At 44.6% G+C, this 21,308-nt stretch overlaps 2 protein-coding genes across 3 annotated transcripts; one reads left to right on the plus strand and one right to left on the minus strand.

The window, feature by feature from the left end:
- Positions 1-5,410: 5,410 nt before the first annotated feature.
- On the plus strand, positions 5,411-12,350 carry TMEM97 (transmembrane protein 97). Its single transcript, XM_074189032.1, has 3 exons — positions 5,411-5,591; positions 9,142-9,286; positions 10,225-12,350. The coding sequence occupies exons 1-3, from the start codon at positions 5,466-5,468 to the stop codon at positions 10,467-10,469; spliced, it is 516 nt and encodes a 171-aa protein (XP_074045133.1). The 5' UTR covers positions 5,411-5,465; the 3' UTR covers positions 10,470-12,350.
- IFT20 (intraflagellar transport 20) lies at positions 6,971-21,250 on the minus strand. Of its 2 annotated transcripts, none has more exons than XM_074189033.1 (5): positions 21,081-21,250; positions 15,177-15,305; positions 14,061-14,146; positions 13,616-13,719; positions 6,971-12,641 (listed from the first exon to the last, which is right to left on the minus strand). In XM_074189033.1, exons 2-5 carry the CDS (start codon positions 15,301-15,303, stop codon positions 12,521-12,523), a joined length of 438 nt encoding a protein of 145 aa, XP_074045134.1. In that variant the 5' UTR covers positions 15,304-15,305; positions 21,081-21,250; the 3' UTR covers positions 6,971-12,520. The 2 variants fall into 2 exon arrangements, with proteins under 2 accessions (XP_074045134.1, XP_074045135.1); XM_074189034.1 differs by having other exon boundaries at positions 12,553-12,907; positions 21,081-21,248.
- Between the last annotated feature and the right edge of the window lie 58 nt (positions 21,251-21,308).

Here is a 21,308-nt window from a genome sequence, read left to right on the forward strand (position 1 = left end):
GCAATTCCTTGCCTCTTAAATGCAAATAAATCCATCTGGTATATGAAAAAAAATAAAAATAAAAAAATAATAATAAAAAATAAAAAAAGGGGCGACTAGGTGGTGAAGTGGATAGAGCACTGGCCCTGGAGTCAGGAGTCCCTGAGTTCAAATCCAGCCCCAGACACTTAATAATTACCTAGCTGTGTGGCCTTGGGCAAGCTACTTAACCCCACTGCCTTGCAAAAAAAAAACACAACCTAAAAAAAATACAATTATGCCTTTTAAAAACTAAAAAAAAGAAAAATTTCTTAAGTTAACAAATTTTTATTGTAATACATAAATGATCAGCCCATATATATGGTTTTTCTAATTAAAAGTGCTTATATAGCTTTAATATAGTTCTTTTCTTAAAGTATAGGGGTTTTTTTCCTTTTAAAATTTTATTTATTTAAGGAAATGAGGTTAAGTGGCTTGCCCAAGGTCACACAGTTAGACAATTATTAAGTGTTTGAGGCTGGATTTGAAAGGTTCTCCTGACTCCAGGGCCAGTGCTCTATCCACTATGCCACCTAACTGCTCCTAAAATAGTGCTTAATGTCAACTAGCACTAGTGGATAGAATTTGCAGCCAAATTCTAAATTTCTACAGTATGCCTTTTCAAATCAGCAGATCACTTTACATAAAAGCATTCTTAATTTATAACCTTTAAAATGTCCAATCAAAACCTAAATACTTGTCTATAACTTTGAGACCTATTTTCTTAAAACAAACTTTGTATTCTAGAAACATGTATTTATGGAGAGGAAGAGGATAGCCTCCAAGTGAATGAGATAAGAGAAAACCTCAGCAGCATGATTGCCAGAGGCAAATTTTTAAAAGAATGGTCATTTTTTTTAACCCAAGCTAGGACTAGGAAAAAAGAGATTTTCCCCTCCTCAAAATCATAATTTCTAGGTTAATTATCCCTGGTGCTTAAATCAAAGACTTTAAGAAATTCTAATTCCCCCCCCCCCATTTTCCTGCTGAAAAAGTCACAGAAGTGAAATCTTAGAAGAACCTTCCCTGGCAGGGGAAATTCTAGTACTATTTCATAGCAGAGATAATAGTATTAAGCAGAGCAACAAATAAACACAGGTACCTGAATACACACACACATAAACAAAAGAGAGGCTTACCTGAACAAAATCTCATATTTTAGGTTGCCAAAGGTTTACCTCTTAAACAAAAGATGCAGCCATCACAAGGGGGGATCCTCACTTGCTCTCACCCTAAAGGTTCCCACAAACACAAACACACAAGGTGATGGTAGTGGTGCTGGGGGCACCTGAACCAAGTCTCACATTTTTAAGTGCCAGCAACCTCAAACAAACATAAAAACCAGAGAGCACCTGAAAATATTGAGGGTGCCAGTCCATAAACCAGAGGAAATTTTCAGAGGCAAGAATTTCAGTAACTAGGAATATTCAGAAACCTTAAACCAGGAAATTCTTTCCAGAGATAAGAATTTCAGTAACCATTGATATAGGAGAGTTTGGTTGTTCTGAAGCAGGGCACAGGAAATGGCCATATTGGATTTGAAGATCATGCAAGAAATGATTGTGTTGTACTTGAATGTCATGCGTTTGGGACAGAAAAGCTCACCACTCTTGGGCAGTAAGAGTACTGTCTTGGCCATTCCTTGGAGGCCTCCCCATAGCATAAGTATCTGAGAATACAAGCACCACCTTTGTCCAACCCACGATGGAAATGTATTTAAGCAAAGTCTTTTGGAGTGGAGCCTCTTTTCTTTCTTCTTTGCAGGATGGCCACTTTCTCTAAACTAGAACCAAGTGCTCTTGGCCCATATGCTAGAGAACTATGACCTCCACCTTCATGTTACCAGTCTCACTGGAGTCTAAGCCCAGTCAGCCCCTATGGCTGCTTTCTTTTCTCTCTTTCCTACAGGCACTGTCACTTAGACATTTGTTATTCAGCTTGTTCTCAATTAGCTTATTGTCTCACCAGAGAAAAAATTAATCTGTGAACTTGTGCAAGCTTGTAAAATAAAATTCCTGAGCTTTCCCAACTTCAGGGCTGGTGGTGAGTTTTTTTTTTACTTTCAAGAACGCTCATCTATATAACAATACCACCGATTTCCCCATCATCAGTTTCTGTGACCTGGAAATACAGGTGCAAAAAGAAAACAGCTTTAAGAAGACATCATTACACTATAAAGAGAGAGAGAGAGACAGAAGATCTTTTAAAGATCACTTAGATTTGGGGTATTGCAGTTTAACCAGGCAGCCTGGCTGCTGAATAACTGCCATGTAAGGGGTCAGCACTTGCCATCAAGGGAAGGTTTTGGGAGTGGGCTAGGTCCTATATGGGAGAGTTTGCTTTCTGGAAGTTGATTGGGTCTTGTCTTGCAGAGATTGTTTGTGGTCAGGGTGGTCGAGGTCTTTGCAGGAGGTGGTTTAAAATGACATCTAGCTTGACCCACTGGAGAAAATTGGCCAAGATCAAAGTCAAAATCAAGAGAAAATGTTTTAACAGTACAGAGGTTATGAGGATCGCTTCCCAATATATATAAAATTACAGGATTTTAACAGTGCAAAAAAGATTACAAAATTTGTTTCCAATTACCAGAAGTAAAATTCAGAGAACATTTCAAGTTCAAACAAAGCAAAGGTTTGAAAAACAGAGCAATTGAGTTGAAAAACGGCGTACTACCTTATCTCAAGCCCAACTTTGGCTCAAAATCTGTCTAGTTTTTTGGTTTGTTTGGGTTTTTTATGTCGAAATTTTCTAATCCCACATCTGTCAACTCAAACATGGTTTGGAATAAAACCAGGATTAGAAAAAGTTACAGACCTCTTTTCTACCAAGGAACATATTTTCGTGGAGATCTGTCCTTTCTCAAAATTCTCATTTCCACACGTCACTGAACCAAAACTGTGAACCCTAAAAAATGTAAACCTTAAAAAAAATAGCTGAAAATGGAATCCATGAACAGAGGGTAGTGAATCTCCCACCAGAGAAGGACCATTTATCAGGGATATTGAAAGCATTGTTGAACTATGACCACCAGGGTTCATGCCAACTCAGTAGGAGGACATCTTAGTGAGAATTTAAGTCAATGTGTTCCAACTCCCACAGAGTATTTGCATTCTACACTTTATCTCTACTTGCAAAGAAAGTCTTTGGACCCAGTTAAAAGAATATTAATCAGCCCTTGGGAAAAGGAGATGAAGATAGTGAGGCATGTGGAGGTGGGAAAAGATTGGAAGTGTGACATTCAAGAAAACAACTGCTGTCATACCTAGAGGAAAAAGGTTGAAATTCCCCTATTTGGATCCAACAATTGCCAATGGAGCATTGGATGGCCAGAGCCTATGGCAAATTACAGTGGTGTAGAACCTCCCAGTATTTTTTAAACAGTTTAAGTAAAATGAAAATCTAGGGCATTCTTGAAATATACAGGTTGGCTGATGTTTGTGTGAAGGGAGAAAAGGCAAACTTATTACTAGACTGCCCCCCCCCTCTAAGTTTTCTCTCTACCCCATAATTCCATTTTAAGATTAGTGGGAGGTGCTGTCTGCTGATGGCGCTTTCTTCACCTGTCTGAGATAATTTAAGTTATATGACTCCAAGGGCACCCTCCTCCTAAATTTTCTACTCAAGATTGTTAAATATCTACTACATGGAAAACACTTCCAGGGCAAAGCCCTGATCTCAGGGTGAATACACTCTACTCTAAAGAGGGAATTCTGTATGCAAAAACGAACCTCAATACTGCTATAAGAGAAAGGTCATGTTAAGAGAAGCTTGTTCCATATCACCCATGGGGGAGGAGGCCTTGGTATAGGCTTCCAGGAAAGAGATTGCTCCAGACTTGATCCTTTTTTTTTTAAAGGTTTTTTCAAGGCAATGGGGTTAAGTGGCTTGCCCAAGGCCACATAGCTAGGTCATTATTAAGGGAGACCGAATTTGAAGTCAGGTACTCCTGACTCCAGGGCCGGTGCTCTATCCAGTATGCCACCTAGCTGCCCTTCAGATTTGATCCTTGAACAAGGAGAGACTTGGCTCAGACAGGTGGGCTGGAAAAGCAAGGCAGGCTAGCCATTTCAAGGACAGGTCTGGTGAGTAGGAAAAAAGCTGATTGAAAGGGAGAGGATGAAGCAATAGAACTAGAAGATCTGTTATACTGGTGCCACGGCACTCCTTGCCAGGAACACTGAGGAAACCCTAAATTGCGCTGTCCCATTTCACTTTTATAAGTTTTTTTTTGAAACAACAGACAATAGGCAACTAGGTGTTGCAGTGGATAAAGCACCAGCCCCGGAATCAGCAGGACCTGAGCTGAAATCCCTCAGACACTTCCTAATGACCTAGCTGTGTGGCCTTGGGCAACTCACTGAACCCCAATGCCTTGCAAAAAGAAACATAAGAAGACAATATATTTTGGTTTGCCACTTTAGTGAGAGCTCTGCAGTAAGTCAACTTTGTCTACTAGCATTTAGTAACCCAAGGGCCAAATAAAATCACACCGCAGGCTGAATTTTGTCTTAGACAACAAATTGTGTCTACAGCACCCAACAAACCCCACCCACAGTAACATTTTAAAAGTGTGTTGGAGGGGCAGCTAGGTGGCACAGTGTACACAGAGCAGTGTATATAGAGTCAGGAGGACCCGAGTTCAAATCCAGCCTCAGACAATTCATTCCCTAGCTGTGCGGCCTTGGGCGCGTCACTTAACCCCATTGCCTGGCAAAAAGCAGCAAAAAAAGGAATTGTGTTGGACGCAGAACAAGGAACTCCTGGTTTTGAGTACTTCCTCAGACATGAGCCGGGTGGCCTTGGCACCTCCGTCTTTTTTCTACCATAGAGCACCATTCTGCAGACTGCAAAGCGCTCTCCACAGGCCGCCCCCTTGGAAGCTCACAAGGACCCCGGGGCAGTGAGGAACGTGAGGCCGAGGGGCGGCGCCGCGCCCGCGGCTAGCAGGCCCGAGCGCTCTGGTGTCTCCGCCTAGAGCCGGGCTCCGTCCTGGGGCGAGCGGGCCGTGCGTGCGAGGCCTGGCCGAGGCTGGCAGCGGCCCGGGGTGCTCGGCGGCACACGGGGGCTTCGGCCGACAGCGCGCCGCTCTGCCTGGGCCCCTGCGGGGGGCGGGGGGCGCGGGGCGCGGGGCGCGGGGCGCGGGGCCGGGCCCGCCCGGGGCCTCGGCGCCGCCGCTCCCCCCAGCCCGCGCGCACTCGCCGCCCAACCGCCTTCCGCCCGAGCCCGGCCAATCCTGTGCGCCGGCCGCTGGCCACACCCCCCGCCGCGGCCCCGCGGGCCAATCGGGGCGGCCGGCGTGGCCTGGCGCGAGGCGCCGGGGCGGGGCCGGCGCGGCCGAGGCGTCCCGGCGGCCTCCTGCCGGCGCTCGCGCACTCGGGCCCGCTCCGTGCCCGGCCCGCCCGCTGCCTGCGCCGCTGCTGCGGAGCGTGCGGCCGAGCCCGGCCACGATGGGCGCGCGGGGCGGCGCGCGGGCGCTGGAGTACCTGCTGGGCCTCTACTTCGTGACGCACATCCCCATCACGCTGCTCTTCGACGTCCAGCCGCTGCTGCCGCCCGACCTGTACCCGAGCGAGGTGAGGCGGGCGCATGCGCGCGGGCGCGGGCTCGCACTGCGCCTGCGCCGCGCGCCGGCCCTCCCCGGCGCCGGGCCCCCCGCGGGGATTGTGAGCAAAGCGCCCCCAAAGTTCGGAGGCCCCGCCGGGCCCGCGGGGGCCGCCTCCGCCCCTCCCCCGCCCCCTCCCGAAACCGGCACCCCAGCCCCGCCCCGCTGCGGGGCCTCCCGGGGGGCGGCTGGTTCCAGCCCGGCCTTGGCCAGGCCCCGGCCCCGGGGGGCAGCGAGCAGCGGACTCTCCTCAGCCCCACCACCGGCCCCTTGGCTAGGGACCGCGGGCGGGGTGGGCCCGGGCCCCTTTGCGGCTCACCGAGGGCCCGCTGATGGGTCCGGGGCCCCCTCCGTGCCCGCGCCGCCCAGGCCCCCCCGCGGCGTGCTGGAGGCCGCCCCGGCCCGCGCTCAGATGGTGGAGGCCACAGGCCTGGAGAAAAGCCCACGGATAACGCGCACCAGACGGGGGCAGGGGGCGATGCCAGGCTGGGTCGGGGAGCGCTCTGTGACTTAGTGTTCAAGAAAACGGGGCTTCTTGAGAGGCCGAGGTGAGGGCGGTGCCCCCGCGCCTGGCAGGTGGCAGTGGGGCCGGAGGAGCTGCGCCCCTGGCACAGACTAAGGGGAGGAGGAGGGGCGCAGGATGGGAAGGCAGCTTCGAGGACCCGGTGCTCCTTGGGCTAGAACGGGCAGTGGTCAGAGCTCAAACTCAGGTCTGGGTGAGAGGCAAGGTGTTCATTAGCAAAAAAAATGCAAAAGAGCAGGAAATAAACCTGTCTTTAAGAAGGAACTCTCCACCATTCCTTAGTGAGGAAGAATCATCCCCTCCCAGTGACTGGGTCTGCCCAGGATCCCTGAGCCCTTGTGGCATTGAAGCTTAATTTTTTTTTTTTTAGGTTTTTGCAAGGCAATGGGGTTAAGTGGCTTGCCCAAGGCCACACAGCTAGGTCATTATTAAGTGTCTGAGACCGGATTTGAACCCAGGTACTCCTGACTCCAAGGCCACTGCTTTATCCACTATGCCACCTAGCTGCCCCTCAAATGCACTTTTAAGTCAGTAGTCCAAACCAGTTCGATGCTAACCAATTGCTTTTGAATACTTTCTTAAACCATTCTGTCAGTTCACCTCAGTCAATTAAAACAAACTTTTAACAGGAGAAAATACATTTACAGCCTAAGCGGACCATCTGAAATCAATAATTCAAAGTTTGATCAAGTTTAAGTAGCCAAAGAGGAATAGAATCTCACCTGGTTTGGAGAGAATTATATGAGAGAAGCGGGTGCATTTCACCACACCCTGTCCCATCCAAAGGCATGCCACAAGAACAGAGACACGATGACAAAACTTCATGATTAACATCCCCAACTCCACTTTAATAACGATATGTCAATCAGCAGACACCGGACAAGTCATTTGGTCCTGCTGAATGATCATGCAGCCTGTGAATCAGGAATTCCAAAGAGGGTTAGTATCTTCTCCAGAGGCAGATCACCACACCTTTGGACAGCTTTAATTTTTAGCAACTTGTTCTCTAATGTGCCTTTGCAGAATCAGGACTATATGGAGCTTCCCTTAAAATAATAACCATTCCTCTATCTAAAACCATCTAGAAGCATTTCCAATGAGTTCAGGGGTGAAACCAGGATGCCTATGACCACCATGACTATTCAATATAATATTGGAAATAAGCTAGATAGAATTCTAGGAAAAAACAAACAAAAAAAACAGTCCAAAGGCAAATTAAAAAGACCATGAAGCTTAAATTAACAGGACTTTTTTCCCTTCAGCCTAGTCTAAGATCAAAACCAGCATGGGGTGAGGAGCCAATTCACACCAGGAGAATTCCACAGCTCCTTATAAGTTTCATTTACAGCTGGGCATCAGCTCAACTACCTTTAAAGTACTTAAGAGTAGTGGTAGGGCACAGGTAGGAGTCAGGTTGTTACCTTGGAGTTGGGGGGAAGGTGAGAAGAAATAACTTGTTCTCAGTACCTTAACATTAAGATACTGAACTGGTAAGCTTTGCTTTATAGTGTTTCTGAAAAGCTTCTCACATTGAATCATTTCGGATACATTTGGTATATTTAAGTTTATCCACTCCATGTGAATCCTTTTATAAGGCATATCACCCCCTCTAATGTTTTGGATAAATCTGAATTTTCAGGTAGAATTGCTTAGATGCAAAGTAACTCCTGTACCCACATGTTTAGCAAAATTTCAAACACCAGAATCTTTTGAAATCCTTTTAAAAACAAGTCAGTGCTGCTAATAAGAGCTCAGTTTCTTCCAAACTGCAAGGCCAGTTCTCCAACAAAGATGCCTCTCCAAAAACTAACAAGAAGAATATCCTTGGATTTCATTAGAGTACTAAATTTCTCATTTGATTCTGTCTTTGTTTCCTGTAAATGATGCTGATATTTTTTCCTGATTGTCATAGCAAACCAAAGGAGGTTAAATGGGGCAGAATGCCCCTAACACCAAATAAAGAGATAGCCAATGCCTGCTTTGAACTTTCAGGTCAAGACCTTTGGGATCCTTTTAAAAAAGACAAGTTTGTTGCTTTCATCCTCCAACCCAAATAAATTATTTGTTTCTCCCTGCCCCTATTCAGTGCCAACATGAAAAGATGAATTCTGATTTTTTACATTGGTAAAATCTAGATTAAAATTGATTCCCATTCCTTCTGTAGCCTAAACTCAGAATGATATTCTAAGGAAAATATGATTTAGGAGAAATGGTGGACCTTGAGATGTGAGTGAGGGCAAGGTGGGGTTGGGGAGGTATGACCAAGAAGTGGCAACTCAGTTATCTTTAGTTTGTAAGGCACACCACTAGTTTTATTTTCTAACTTTTTTATCATAAACCTACCAATCTATCCACAAACATAAACATCCTAATAGCCTTAAAATAAGAGCATTATATATGAAATAATGACAAATACACATTTTGTATTTTAAAGAAACATTAAAATTAATAAGGATATAACAAAATTGCTTGTTGTGACCCCTCTGGCTTTTTTATTTTTTATTTTTAAGTGTTTTATTGATATTCTTTTCTTTCTTGGCAATGATTATTTACAAGCTCAGGAACTGTAGCACCAATCTATACTTCCTTTAAGATTGTTTCTGTAAAGTGAAAAGGGTCATTGTTCTGCTGAACAATGTTCCAGCGTTCTTATCCATACCTGCTATGTGCAGAGCATCAATGAAAATCCTTAGAAAGCTGAGTAAACAATAGAGAAGGTTGCTTGGTGAAGATAATTAATTTCAACCTCAATTTCTTCATCTGTAAAATGGGGATAAGCGTCCTCCATCAGTTGTTATGACAATCAGATAAACCTATGTGCTGGGCTTTCATCAAATAGCTCATCCAGACTGTGCCAGTAAGGGTATAGTCGAAATGGAGTCCTATCTCTAGCTCTGAAGAAGCTGATCCATGATAGCTAATGAAGGTTTGTTGGTCAGGTGACTGAAAGCATCTGTGTGAGCCCAGGGGCCAGGAGCTAACCTCTTATATTTTTCAGTTGACAGACATGCTGAAGTGGTATATCCAAGCATTTAAAGATCCCCTGATGCTGAACCCTCCAAGTTGGTTCAAGTCGTTTCTTTTATGTGAGATTGTGATCCAGCTGCCTATCTTTCCCTTTGCAGCATATGCCTTCTTCAAAGGTTAGTAAGCAATGGGGAAAGATTTTCAGTTACTATGTCTGGAAACCTTTTTTTAACTCAAAAAGCAAGCCTCAGAAAGTGTGCTTACTGGGGATGGGGAGGTACCTAGTTCTGGGGAGGACCAGAAAACACTCCTGAAAACAGGCATAGGAATTGAATAAAAGGTTTTAAAGGACAGGCAAGAAAGGAGACCTGGTAGTCTCATGAAGTGGAAAGGCCTGAGAAGAAGAGAACAAACATAAACTTGAAAAGGGTCCAGAAAGGCAAGTCAGAGATCAAGGCAGACAAGATTTTTGAAACCACTGGCCAAGGGTCCAAAAGGTTAGCTACTGATGTTGACGTTTGTCACTCATTGGGCACTGCAGAGAGTACGTACTTGTTACAACTCATGGCCACTGGTCACTAGCTCTAGCTTTGCTCTCCCCCCCCCCCCCACAATGCTGCACATGGTTCACTTGCTTTTATAACTGACCTTTCTTTTCTTGTGGGGACGGCCTTACAAACAGTATTGTCATCCTGTTAAAGAGCCTGAAGTCAGTATTTTCAAAATTATTAATGTTCCCATTTTTTTAGGATGACACCAAGAGGAAGACATACCCAGCCATTAAGAAGAGTTCATGATACTAAGCAGGGTTAAAAAAAAAGCCTCTTGCTTGGTTCAGTGTGATGTTTTAGCCCACATATTTGCTATTGAGGTTGTCTTCCAGTGGTCCTGAGGTTTCCAGGTTCCCATTCTGCCCACCATTCTCCCCTCATCCTTTTAAGACCAGGAAACCTGGTCATCAGGCAGCACTACCAAGTTTGGTTTTCTTTTGAACCCAAGCTCCTGTTCTTGGAGTAGAACTTAAGGAGAACTGTTCTGGGATTTTCCAGGGAGGCCAAACTGCTGTTCTCTTAGCATTATAAACATTGAAGTTTTTCCCTTATAATTCTTTTAGGAAGTTGCAAGTGGATCCGCATCCCTGCGATTATCTACTCAGTTCATACAATGACAACGTTAATTCCAATTAGTGCCCACATCCTGTTTGAGAATTCCACCCAAGGACCTAAAACATTCCAAGATCGCCTCCGCCTTATATCCATCTATGCCCCTTACTTCTTCATTCCACTTATACTCCTGTTTTTTATGCTTTGGAGTCCTCACTACAGCACTGAAGAGAAAAGGAAGAAGAAAACAAAATAAAGAACTATTGACAAGGGAGGGAGAGCCCCTGGTCCTTGTTTGGGCTCAGTCTCTCTAGGCCCTCCCTTGAAACACATCATCAGCAACCCCCAAGGTCAGATGGCAGGTGAAAGAGTCCATTTCAGGTTTGATCTGCCGAGGGGAAGCTAAGGGTAACAGTAGGGAATACCTAGGGGGTGCCTTAAGTGTCATTTCTGTGTTCCTAGAAGGAACATAGCACCAGAATCCCCAGACAAGAGTGTCTTTGAAACTATTTAATCAGCCAGATTATAGAGGTTAGCTTGACCTATAATCTGAATAACCAACTACTTGGTTCTCTTCTCTCATTGGGACTGGTCAAAGAAACATGTTTCACAGGCCACTTAACAGTTCTCCATGAAGATTGTTTTTCCCAATCTAAATCAGACCAAACTAATGCAAAAACACCCAATCTTATAGACCCTGGGGCCTAATAAACTTGAGTACTTCAATATCCTTATTACTTGAGACTTATACTTTTAGAACTGGTCTTAAAGGGTCATATAGTAACTCCGGTAACATTCCAGAGGTATTTCTCCAGTGGGGATGGGATTCCCTAGGTCCCTAGGTTGGCTTTCTATTTTTTAAGGGTTTTTTTTTTTTTGCAAGGCAATGGGGTTAAGTGGCTTGCCCAAGGCCACACAGCTAGGTAATTAAGTGTCTGAGGCCGGACTTGAACTCAGGTACTCCCGACTCCAAGGCCAGTGCTCTATCCACTGCACCATCTGGCCTCCCCCTCTAGGTTTGCTTTTTAAAAGGAATTAACATTCAATGGAAAAGGTTTTAATATTTTTCTTTGGATACAAAGTCCATTGCCATCAAACTCTTCAATCAGAAATAGTCTTGACTAATGCTTCCCTTGAGTCTACTGATTTCCAAGAATTCTGGGGCTTAAGTCTCTATTGTTTTTAGTTGTTTTTTTATTTTTACAAGATAGTGGGGTTAAGTGGCTTGCCTAAGGCCACACCTAGGTTAATTAAGTGTCTGAGGCTAATTCGAACTCAGGTACTCCTGACTCCAGGGCCGGTGCTCTATCTACTGCACCACCTAGCTGCCCCCTGCTTAAGTCTCTTTAGAAAGTCACCTAACCTAACCCCTGGTTTCCAAGCAATGTTATCTTGTTCATTTTCCAAAACCTTCTGACCTGCTGTCATCCAGTGTCTTTGATTCTCACCATGAAACATTCTTTTCTATCACAATTCAACTCTCTACCTGCCAATGGAGATGAATAGTAGCTGTTCATCATATTTTGTTATCTCTTCATATACTTGTCAGACAGTGACCTACTGGTTACTCTTCAATTTGTTCCCCAAAGCTAGGCTTGCATTCCCCCAATAGTGGCACAAGCTCCAAGCAACACTGCCTCTACTATGTAGCAGCTGGGTGCAGCTGCATGCAGGCTGGCTCCCCCGACCCCAAGACCTTCTAGGGACTCTACTGGACATTCCTCCAGCTCCCTTCCTGGAGGCATCTCATCATGTTGCCACAGGGTGGACTACCCTTCCCCCCCAACCCCCTAATTCTCCTTTAGCCCTTTTCCTTTGGGAGCAGTATTGCCATTCCTGGAAAGACATGTCAATCAGTTTCTCTGTGATTCTACTCACTGTCCCTGTGACTTCAAAGACCAAAATACTCTTCCCTGGATGGTGGAATGTAAACTTCTTGGGCGGGCAGCTTTTGTTTTGTTTCTGTAGCCCCAGTGCTTATGCCAGGGCATGAACAAATACTCAATAAAGGCTTTTTCATTTATTCACGATGTGCTGTGACCGCCTTATAAATCGCTCCTCACAAATTGGTATTTGCTTTAATTGTTGACATCAGACTTGTGTAACTAATTCAAATAAAGATGGCTGCCAATTGTGACTTCTTTTGTCGATTATGAGGGGGAGAAAAAAATATTCCAGTGAGAAGTGCAAATATGAATTTAAAGTACAAGCAGATAGCAAAAAATATAGAAATAATAATTTATTGCCTTATTCCTTTCAAAGTGTTAGGTGCTTCAAAAAAGGACTGGTGTTTGTTTACAGATGTAACTAGAGGTCAGAGATTGACAACACAGAAGAGTCCACAGCGGAAAGACGGTCAGCCCTGCTGTCCTGGCTTCTGGACAGGCAGGTCCTGGTTACTGCCATCTGGCTACAATTGGACAGGAGTCTAAAAAAAGTTTTGTTATTGCCTTTCAAGAAGACATGGTATTTATTACAATCCCAAATTGCATATATGCACATGTGGTCAAGTTTATTGGAATGATAGGGGTTGGTGTGAGAGATGGGAATTGGGGGGGGGGGTTTGTGAGTTTGTGGGGTTTTTTTATAGGGTTTTTACTGTAAAAATCAGTTTATTTCTGAAAAATAAATTGGTCAATAAATTCATTTTGTTCTGCTTCTACTTTACACAAAGCTTCATATTCAACCCGATACCTGAAAGACAGAAAATTGTTACAAGTCCTAAAGAGAGATGAAATGATGGTGAACAACCCACTTGTCTATTGTGTGCACAAGTAATGGAAGCAAGGTGGTCACATGATTCTGAGGAAGCAAGAAGATTGGGAAAGTTTAAAAAAAGGGAGTGAGAGCAAGAAGACAGAAGAAATTAAGTAAAGAATGGAAAAGAAATAATATCATAAAATCAGAATCTCTACCTTAAGCACATTTCTTTGCAGGATGTGCTGGGACAACTTTCAGTCCTACAGTAAAGACATCCATAATCGCCCCCAACTAGTTTTTCCTTTTAAGCTGAGAGTTCACCTCCCTGCTTTCCAAGAAGGGGAGGATTCTGGGTGTGGGACACCAAAATATGCCATCAGAGTCAGTTGATATGTTGGTTTTACTGATAACTGTTTTTCTCTAATTTGTTATAAGGGATAACTCACTGAAAAGGGGAGGGAAGAAAGAATCAGATTCAGTGAGGATAAAAATTGCTCAATATAAGCAAGAAAAGTAATAAAAGTAATGTTTCTCCATGAAAACACAAATCTAACTTGTCAACAGTTCTAAGGCATATAGTTCCCCTGACTCCAATGGAAGGAAGAGGTGAGAGCATTAGGGGGACAGGCGCGAAAAGCCTAATAGCAAAATTTGAAATTCTTGTAGAATGAGCTGAGTTATGAATGAGCTCATAATTTTTACCTTTCTAGCTGCATTTTCTTCTCTGCTATTAGAGCCTGGAGCTGCTGTTGCTGGGCCTCTCTTTGTTTTGCTATGGATTTAAGCAAGTTACGTGCTCCGATTGCCTGTGGGAAACAGATGACAGAAAGCTGAGTGACAATTTCCAGCTATATTCAAACCCCCCCCCAAAAGTAAATTGTGAAAAGGGGATGAACAAAGAAAGTAGGGACTACTCTTACAAATAGGGGATGTGATGGAAAAGCTATTCAGAATATTAAAGAGGGGGAGGGCACAAGTGGTCTACCTTTGGTTTAACCTATCCTCAATGAAAGAAATGTTAGCTTTGAAATCTGCCTCATGATGATTCTTTAAAATAGGTGGCCTGGGATAGAAAGGAAGGAAGAAGGCAGGAAAAGTCAGAGAAGCAAGGTTTCATTACAACATACATCAGACATTCTAATCTTACCTTCATCTTCTCATTTTCAGCTTCTTTTGCGAGTTGGTCAACAAGCTCAATTAAGCCACCTACTATTTTCTGAAACTGGCCGATTTCTTTCAGGGAAAGAAAAATGAAAAGTTTTATTTCCTGTCAATTAGAGGGCATCTTTTGCCTGGGCAAAACTGTGCACCTTATTCTGGTAAATTTGATCTCTTAAATCATCAATGCCCTGGGAAAGAACCTTTCAATGACCCTTCAGGCTTCTGGCATATTTGCTCCACTAAGCCCCAACGTTCTAGGGAGTAACTGTCTATTTTAGTCCATCAAAGGATTCTTGTGGGAGACTGAAATTTGCTCTTCCCACATAACCACACAGAATTATGTTAACCTTTACACCAAAGAACCCAATGCATTTCTTTATGTATTCCTACATTTAGCTTTTGGCAGAAGGAGCGGGGAAAGGCAAATATTACCCTACTAAGGAGAAATCAGGTCCAAGTGAGGTTACATGACTTAGCCAAGATCATAATGAGAGGGCACATGAGGGCAAAGATAAAAATGAGTGCACAAGCCTCCTGATTAATAAATCAACTGTTAAAAAAAAATCTTTTTTTAGCCAGGCCTAGCTGTTACTGATAAAACATAATACCATGGATTACTAATAACCTTTTGTTTGAGTTTGGAGGAAATTTTATTTAAATTAAGCTTGAGGGGAAGAAAGATCTATCCTTGGTCAAAGTTAATTTCTAATCTTTTGATCAGAAAGAGGCCAATGTAAGAGCAAATGGACCCCCAATACCTTCCCATGCATTAAGAAGAATGTTGTTAAGAAAGATCAGTCGTCATGGTGATGCCAACTCCCTAAGTACCTGAAGTAAACTGGGCTATGCCAATGAGATGCCTGCACTAAGTTTGACATTAACATGTAAGAGGAGAAAAAGGAGAGTAAACTGGCCCAGGGCAGAAATAGAGCAGACTCCTACGTCTTCCAAAAATAGGATCACACTCATAAGTAACCCTTGAACCAAAGAGAGGAGGATGGTAGCAAGGGGGAGGTAAGCAGGAGCATGGACCCCCTGACTTCCTCATATAGAGGAAGGCCTGAGCCTTGGTTTCTGGGACTGAGGGTCATGAGCTACTCACTGTCCACAAAGTCCTTGCATTCCTCCTTGAGTTCTATGGTCTGCTGAGTCACCTCAGGGTCCAACACTCGAAGCTTGTTCAGCTCATCAAAGTGCAGGCCTGCATCGCCCAGGATGTCTTTAGCCATGGCTGGAAACACAAAAATCAAATGCTTCACTTTCACTGACCAGAGCAAGATCCTCCTCCACCCCAACACAACACTAAAGTCAACATCAAAATGCTCATAATTCCAAAGCAACTTATCCTCATTGGTCCACTGGCCTGCACAGGTCTACACATTTCCCCCTCTACCTTTCCTCAGAGAACAGAAACTCTAGTCTGAGGGTATGATCTCAGACGGCAGGAATGAAATATGCCACTATGAAGACCAAAGTTCAGGGAGGAATAAAGTCCACTTGTCTGTCAAAGGTACCACCCATGTGGAATGATGATTGGTGAATATGGGTTCAACGAGACCTGGAATCTCAGGATCCCTAAGAAAGAACATTACTAGAATGTAAATCCTGGCCAGTTGTAACCAGTTTTACTGTAAAGCATTAAGATGAGGCCAGTCTTATAGTGGTAAGAGCCAAAGAGGAAGGCCCTGCCAGTGTATTGCCAGGACAGTCCAGAAAGTGTGGGTGCTCCTCTGATGACAGATGACTGGTGATACTAGACCTTTATAGAGACATGTCTAGGACACTTCATTAAAATGCCCTAGCTTGAGGTGAATATACCCCCAAAACATACAACACCCTTTGCTCTCAAGTTGGGCTCACCAAGCCACTTTCAAATGTTGATAAATGATCTCCACAGCAGATCTACAGCAGTGTTCCATGCAGACAAACAGGATGATTCTTCCATTACAAATTAATTAACTTGGCATTCTGGATTACAAATCAACCCTAGGAGTTTGGTTACTGCAATTGAGTTTCCCCAGGACTTGGCCATTCCTTGGTGAATGTCTACTTTTCCAGCTACCTTCTTCTGACATCAGCTACTTTGCAAGGTTTCAGCTCTGGGAACATCCTGCCTCCCTAGGATAAGCCCCTGGAATTAGAGAGGTAGAGCAATAAATTGCTCCCAGGTCCTTTGAAGAGGGCTCACACTCTTCCTGGTAGCTTCCTTATCATCAGCTGCTTTCTTTGGTTTCAACTCCTCAAACTTCAGGTCCCCATGTCAGTATCCTGGAGGGGATTTCTTTCTGTTGCCTTTTGTTTACCATCTCTGCCCCAATAGACTATAAGCAAGCAGGGACTTTTTTTTTTAATTTGGTTGAAGGGTGTGTTCAAGGAATACTGGTACCTGTGATGTGAAAGCTGAAGAGTCCTTTTCAGGGTCGCTTTCCACCTCTGATGTCCACCTCAGTCACCTAATTCTCACCTGCGGCTCCAAGAGGCTGTAGCATGCAAAGAGGCCACCACCCAGTAAGCCATTTTGGCAGACATGTTAAGGTTAAGAGTAACTGGGGGGAGTAGATCTCAAAACTCTTCAGTGAATCAAGAGAGGTGTCTGTTTCAAGCATGTAAAGCTTCTGCTGGTGGAATGGACAGATGAAAATAATTCGTTCTAATGGCCATGAAGGTAGCTACAGCAGGAGCTTGCTTAGATAATACCAAAGTCATCCACTGCAACTAGAGTCATCATCAGTAGTCTTTTGACTCTGTTTTGCCAGTGGACCATGATGACTTCGTGCAACTCTGCCTCATTTAAATTCAATCTACACACAAATTAAAAGACATTATCCATACTACTTTACCTTTCCTATTTCAAAGTCCTATGGCTACAGGCAAGTAATGAAGCAGCAGGTGTGGAAACACTGCCAGCTGTCATCACAACCCTATACACACAGGCAGCCCAGGACATAGGGTCCAGTCTGCACTGGAAGCAGCAGCGAAATTCAGCAATCCCTGGTGTCCAAGGATTGCACTGTTTGCCTCCAGGTGTGAGGAAGGGGCTAGAAAAGGTGCCCTAAAAATTGTCTGCTACTCAACCCTAGTTTGATTACTGATGCAGGTGGGGGATGCCACCCTGCAGTTGAAACATGCAAAAAAAGTGAAAAAAAACCCAACTTCAAAGATGATTCCATACACCATTGGTGCACAGAATGTGCACTCTCCTCGATAACGCAAGATCCAGTAGATTTGAAAGATGAACAGCTCCTGCTGCCAAGAGAACTCAGGTACTGCATCCAAATAGCAGCCCTGAGTGAAACAAAGCTGGCAAATGAAGGTCACTTTACTGAAGTCCGGGCTGGATACACATTTTTCCGGAGTGGCTGAAGTAAAGTAATCCAGTCAACAAGCTTGTATGTCTACCAAAAGGAGTGAAAGACAGTCATCAGACAATGCAATTGCTACTTGCAGGGAAGTCCCAATTGCCACCATCATCAGTACTTAGCCTCCCATCATGATGTACCCTAATGAAGTCAAAGAAAAAGTTGTCCAAAAGAAGATAAGGTTAAAATTCTGGGTAACTTTAATGCTAGAAAGGGTTCAGACTACCAGATATGGCAGGGAGTCCTTTGGAAGATTGGAACTGGAAACTTCACCAGCAATGGTCACTTAATACTCAAGCCTTGTGCATCTCATGACCACAAATACTGTTGTCCATTTACCTAAACACAATAAAACTTCCTGGATGCACTCTCACAGCATCTAATAGACTATGTGATTATAAGGAGAAGAGTGACAAAGGCAATGTGTGCTTGATCAGCCTCTCCAAGGTAAACATTCACTTTGAACCAAAGCAGCAGGCCCCAAGGCAAAATGAAAACAAGGGGAAACACAGCAGCTGCTCAAAGAAAAACAAGAACTCCACAGGGGCTATCCAGCAGGATAGTTCATCCATTTTTAAGAAGGCAGCATTTAATTCCATCAAAAGTAAAGCTTAGAGAGATGCAGGGCTCTTGGCTCAGTAAGAAGGCAGATGCAATTCAGTTTTATGTGGATAATAACAATCCAAAAAGCTTTTATGATGCCCTGACAGCTATTTATGGGTCAAAGACACATGATGCACCTCAACTACTCAGTGCTGATGGATCCACATTGATTAATGATAGGGACATGATCCTAGAGAGATGGGCTGAACATTTCCAATCAATGCAAAAGCCATTGACTGCTTACCTCAAGTTTAAGTCAGTCAGTCCCTAGCTTAAGTTTCAACTGAAGAAGTTTTTGAATGCCATTAGGTTCTTTTCATGTGGCAAAGCACCTGTTACTGATACTATTCCAGTTGAATTCTACAAGGTGGGTGAGGTCCTTTGCTCATCCAAAAGTTGACTGAAATTTTCCAGGTTACATGGCATGAAGAGGTTATCCCCCCCAAGAATCAAGAATGCTTCTACTGTCCATCTCTATAACAGTAAAGGGAATAGATTGTCCTGTGAAATGACAGGGGTAATTCTCTTTTAGTTAATGTTGCTAAGATTCTTGCCAGTGTCCTTCTCAATAGGCTGATCCTTCATCTGGAAGATGGACACCTCCCTGAAAGCAAGTGTGTGGCTTCAGAAAGGGTTGAGGAACCACTGATACAGTGTTTGCTGCCAGGAAAAATGCCAGGAGCAGACAAGAGGTCTGTTTATAGAGCTGACCAAAATCTTTGATACCATCAGTCATGTGTATTTATGGAAAATTATGTCAAAATTTGGTTGCCCAAAGAAGTTCATCTGTATTGTAGAAGTTCAGTAGTATTATACATCAATTTCATGACAGCCTGCATATCCAGGATCTGGATAGTGGACAATGCTATTGAGATTTCCCAGTCACCAATGGAGTCAAACAAGGATGTGTCCTTCTTCCCATACTTTTTAGCATGATGTTCTCAGCCATGTTATAAAATACCTTCACTGAGGATGAACATGACCTCAAGGTCAGCTACTGCACCAATGGCAAACTTTTCAACTAGAAAAGGCTACAAGCCAAGACCAAAGTGGAGGAAGTGTTAGTGTACGATCTTCTATTTGCAGGTGATTGTGCCCTCATGCAGCCTCTGAAGCTGAGATGCAACAAAGTATGGATCGATTCTCTTCTGTGATAACTTTGATGTTACAGAGAAGACCAAGAAAATTCAGGTGCTCCATCAGCCAGCATCTCACCATCCATATGTGGAACCAAGGATTACAGCAAATGGAGAAGTTTTGAAGACCGTGGGACAAGTTTGCTTACCTTGGCAGTGTCCTTTCCAAGGAGGTACACATTAACAATGAGGCTGACACTTGTACTGCCAAAGCTAGCGCAATATTTGGTAGGTTCCAAAAGAAAGTATGGGAGAGAAGAGGTATTAGATTGACTACCAGGCTGAAGTTTCACAGAGCCATTGTGCTAACTTCATTGCCATATGCCTGTGAAACCTGGTCAGTCTGCCAAGCAGCATGTCAGAAAACTGAGTCGCTTCCATTTAAATTGTCTTGGAAAGATTCTGAAACTCACTGGCAGAAGATACCAGACACTGAGGTCCCTTCTCGAGCTTAACTACCAAGAATTTCAACATTATAGAGAGTGCAACTATGGAGAATAAGAACCAACTAACTTAGCCATGCCAGGAACACAGTATTATTGTTGTTCATCCTTCATTTTTAAAGAAGACCAATGGTAACATGAGATAATTTGTGTGTAAACTGAATTTCAGGGAAGCATTTTTCTGGGATCCTCAAAGGCTGTCAGGATAAAAAACTCAGAATGACTGGCAATGTCAGACTAAGCACTAAGTCTCTATAGCACTGGCTTTGGTCCCCTTCTTGGTTATTGGAACAAATTGTCCTATCTACCCAGTGAAGTCTTCACAATCTTGGGGTAGACATTCCCTTCATTTATGGCATGTGAGTTACCCTCATCTTGATTTAGCCCATCTACCAAAACAGTTCTGGGGTGTGACTGCTGAATTTTTTGGGAGTCATAGATCTGAGTTGGGTGACAGTAAACACCAGAGGTAGATGAGCAGCACTGAAAAGGGCTTGGCAAGCCCTCACATCACAAGTTCTGGTTCTCTCTGACCGTTTCACACACCACAGACACAGAGTTGAGGCTGTTCAAGGCATTTTTTGATTGTGATCACTTTTCTCTGACCCTATCTGAGTATTTTATATACTGGAGTATTTTGTCTTTTCCTTCTTCAGATAAGGAACAGAAGCAAACAAGATTAAGTGATTTGTCCAAAATCACACAGCTATTAAGTATCAGAAATCACATTTAAACTCATCTTCCTGATTGCAGACCCAGCATTCCATCTGTTGCACTACTTTCTTGGGCACATAGTAGGCATTTAATACATTTTTATTCACTATCTATAGACTAAAGTGAAAAATTTCTGAAATTGCAAAGCTGAAGACCAGATTGTGGACCTTTTGATGATTCCTAAGACTTTTATCACCCTAAATAGGGCAAATCCTTAACAGTTTTTTTCATGTCAACACAGGGCACAAAAATGAAAGAAAAAAATAGGGCAGGCCCTTCTAGTAGTTACCCCTTTTTTTTTAAGTTTTTGCAAGGCAGTGGGGTTAAGTGACTTGCCTAAGGCCACACAGCTAGGTCATTAGGAAGTGTCTGAGGCCGCATTTGAACTCAGGTCCTCCGGACTCCTGGGCCGGTGCTCTGTCCACTGTGCGTCACCCTTTACTAGAGGCTGGGCATTTTTGACGACCCCTGGAAGGGGAAGGGCCCCAACATAACTTTTTTAATTGGGGGGGGGCTAAAACTCAGGTTTCGGGTGACTTGGCCGGAGGCTCGGGTCAGGCCCGCGGCACCGCGCACTCCTCGAGCTCCCTCCCTCCGCGCCCCCCGCCCCGGGCCGGGGTCACCTTCCCGACCCTCGCGGCCCCGCCCCCCACCCCACCACTAGGGTTCCCCGGGGCAGCGCCCTCCCCGCGCCAGCCGCGGCCCGGACCCGCCGAGGCTCCGAGCACCGGGCCGGGGCCCCGTCACCCACCTGCCGCCGGGGCCGGCCGCGAGGCAAGGCGGGCGCGGGAGACGGCGGCTCCCCTCCGCGGTCGCTGGCTGCCTCCGCCGCCCGGAGCCGCCCGCTCCCGCCGCCGCCACGGCTACAAGCCTGTTGACTGGGCGCGTCACTTCCGGCGCCGAGGCCCCGCCGCCGGAAGGCGCCGAACGCCCTCTGCGAAGCGCCTGCCGGGAACTCGAGTCTGCGGCCAGAGGCAGC

This window comes from Macrotis lagotis, chromosome 5 (genome assembly GCF_037893015.1).
Source record: "Macrotis lagotis isolate mMagLag1 chromosome 5, bilby.v1.9.chrom.fasta, whole genome shotgun sequence".
In the NCBI taxonomy this organism is placed as follows: Eukaryota; Metazoa; Chordata; class Mammalia; order Peramelemorphia; family Peramelidae; genus Macrotis; species Macrotis lagotis.

What these genes read in the sequence shown, in the direction of transcription:
- TMEM97 (XM_074189032.1), top strand. Translation starts at nt 5,466, where the DNA reads ATGGGCGCGCGGGGCGGCGCGCGGGCGCTGGAGTACCTGCTGGGCCTC. An exon ending in CCGACCTGTACCCGAGCGAG is followed by an intron (nt 5,592 to 9,141) that starts GTGAGGCGGGCG and finishes TATATTTTTCAG; the next exon opens with TTGACAGACATGCTGAAGTG. An exon ending in AGCATATGCCTTCTTCAAAG is followed by an intron (nt 9,287 to 10,224) that starts GTTAGTAAGCAA and finishes TAATTCTTTTAG; the next exon opens with GAAGTTGCAAGTGGATCCGC.
- IFT20 (XM_074189033.1), bottom strand. Translation starts at nt 15,303, where the DNA reads ATGGCTAAAGACATCCTGGGCGATGCAGGCCTGCACTTTGATGAGCTG. An exon ending in CTGAAAATGAGAAGATGAAG is followed by an intron (nt 13,720 to 14,060) that starts GTAAGATTAGAA and finishes TGTTTCCCACAG; the next exon opens with GCAATCGGAGCACGTAACTT. An exon ending in AAGAAAATGCAGCTAGAAAG is followed by an intron (nt 12,642 to 13,615) that starts GTAAAAATTATG and finishes AACTTTTTTTAG; the next exon opens with ACTCCTGTCCAATTGTAGCC.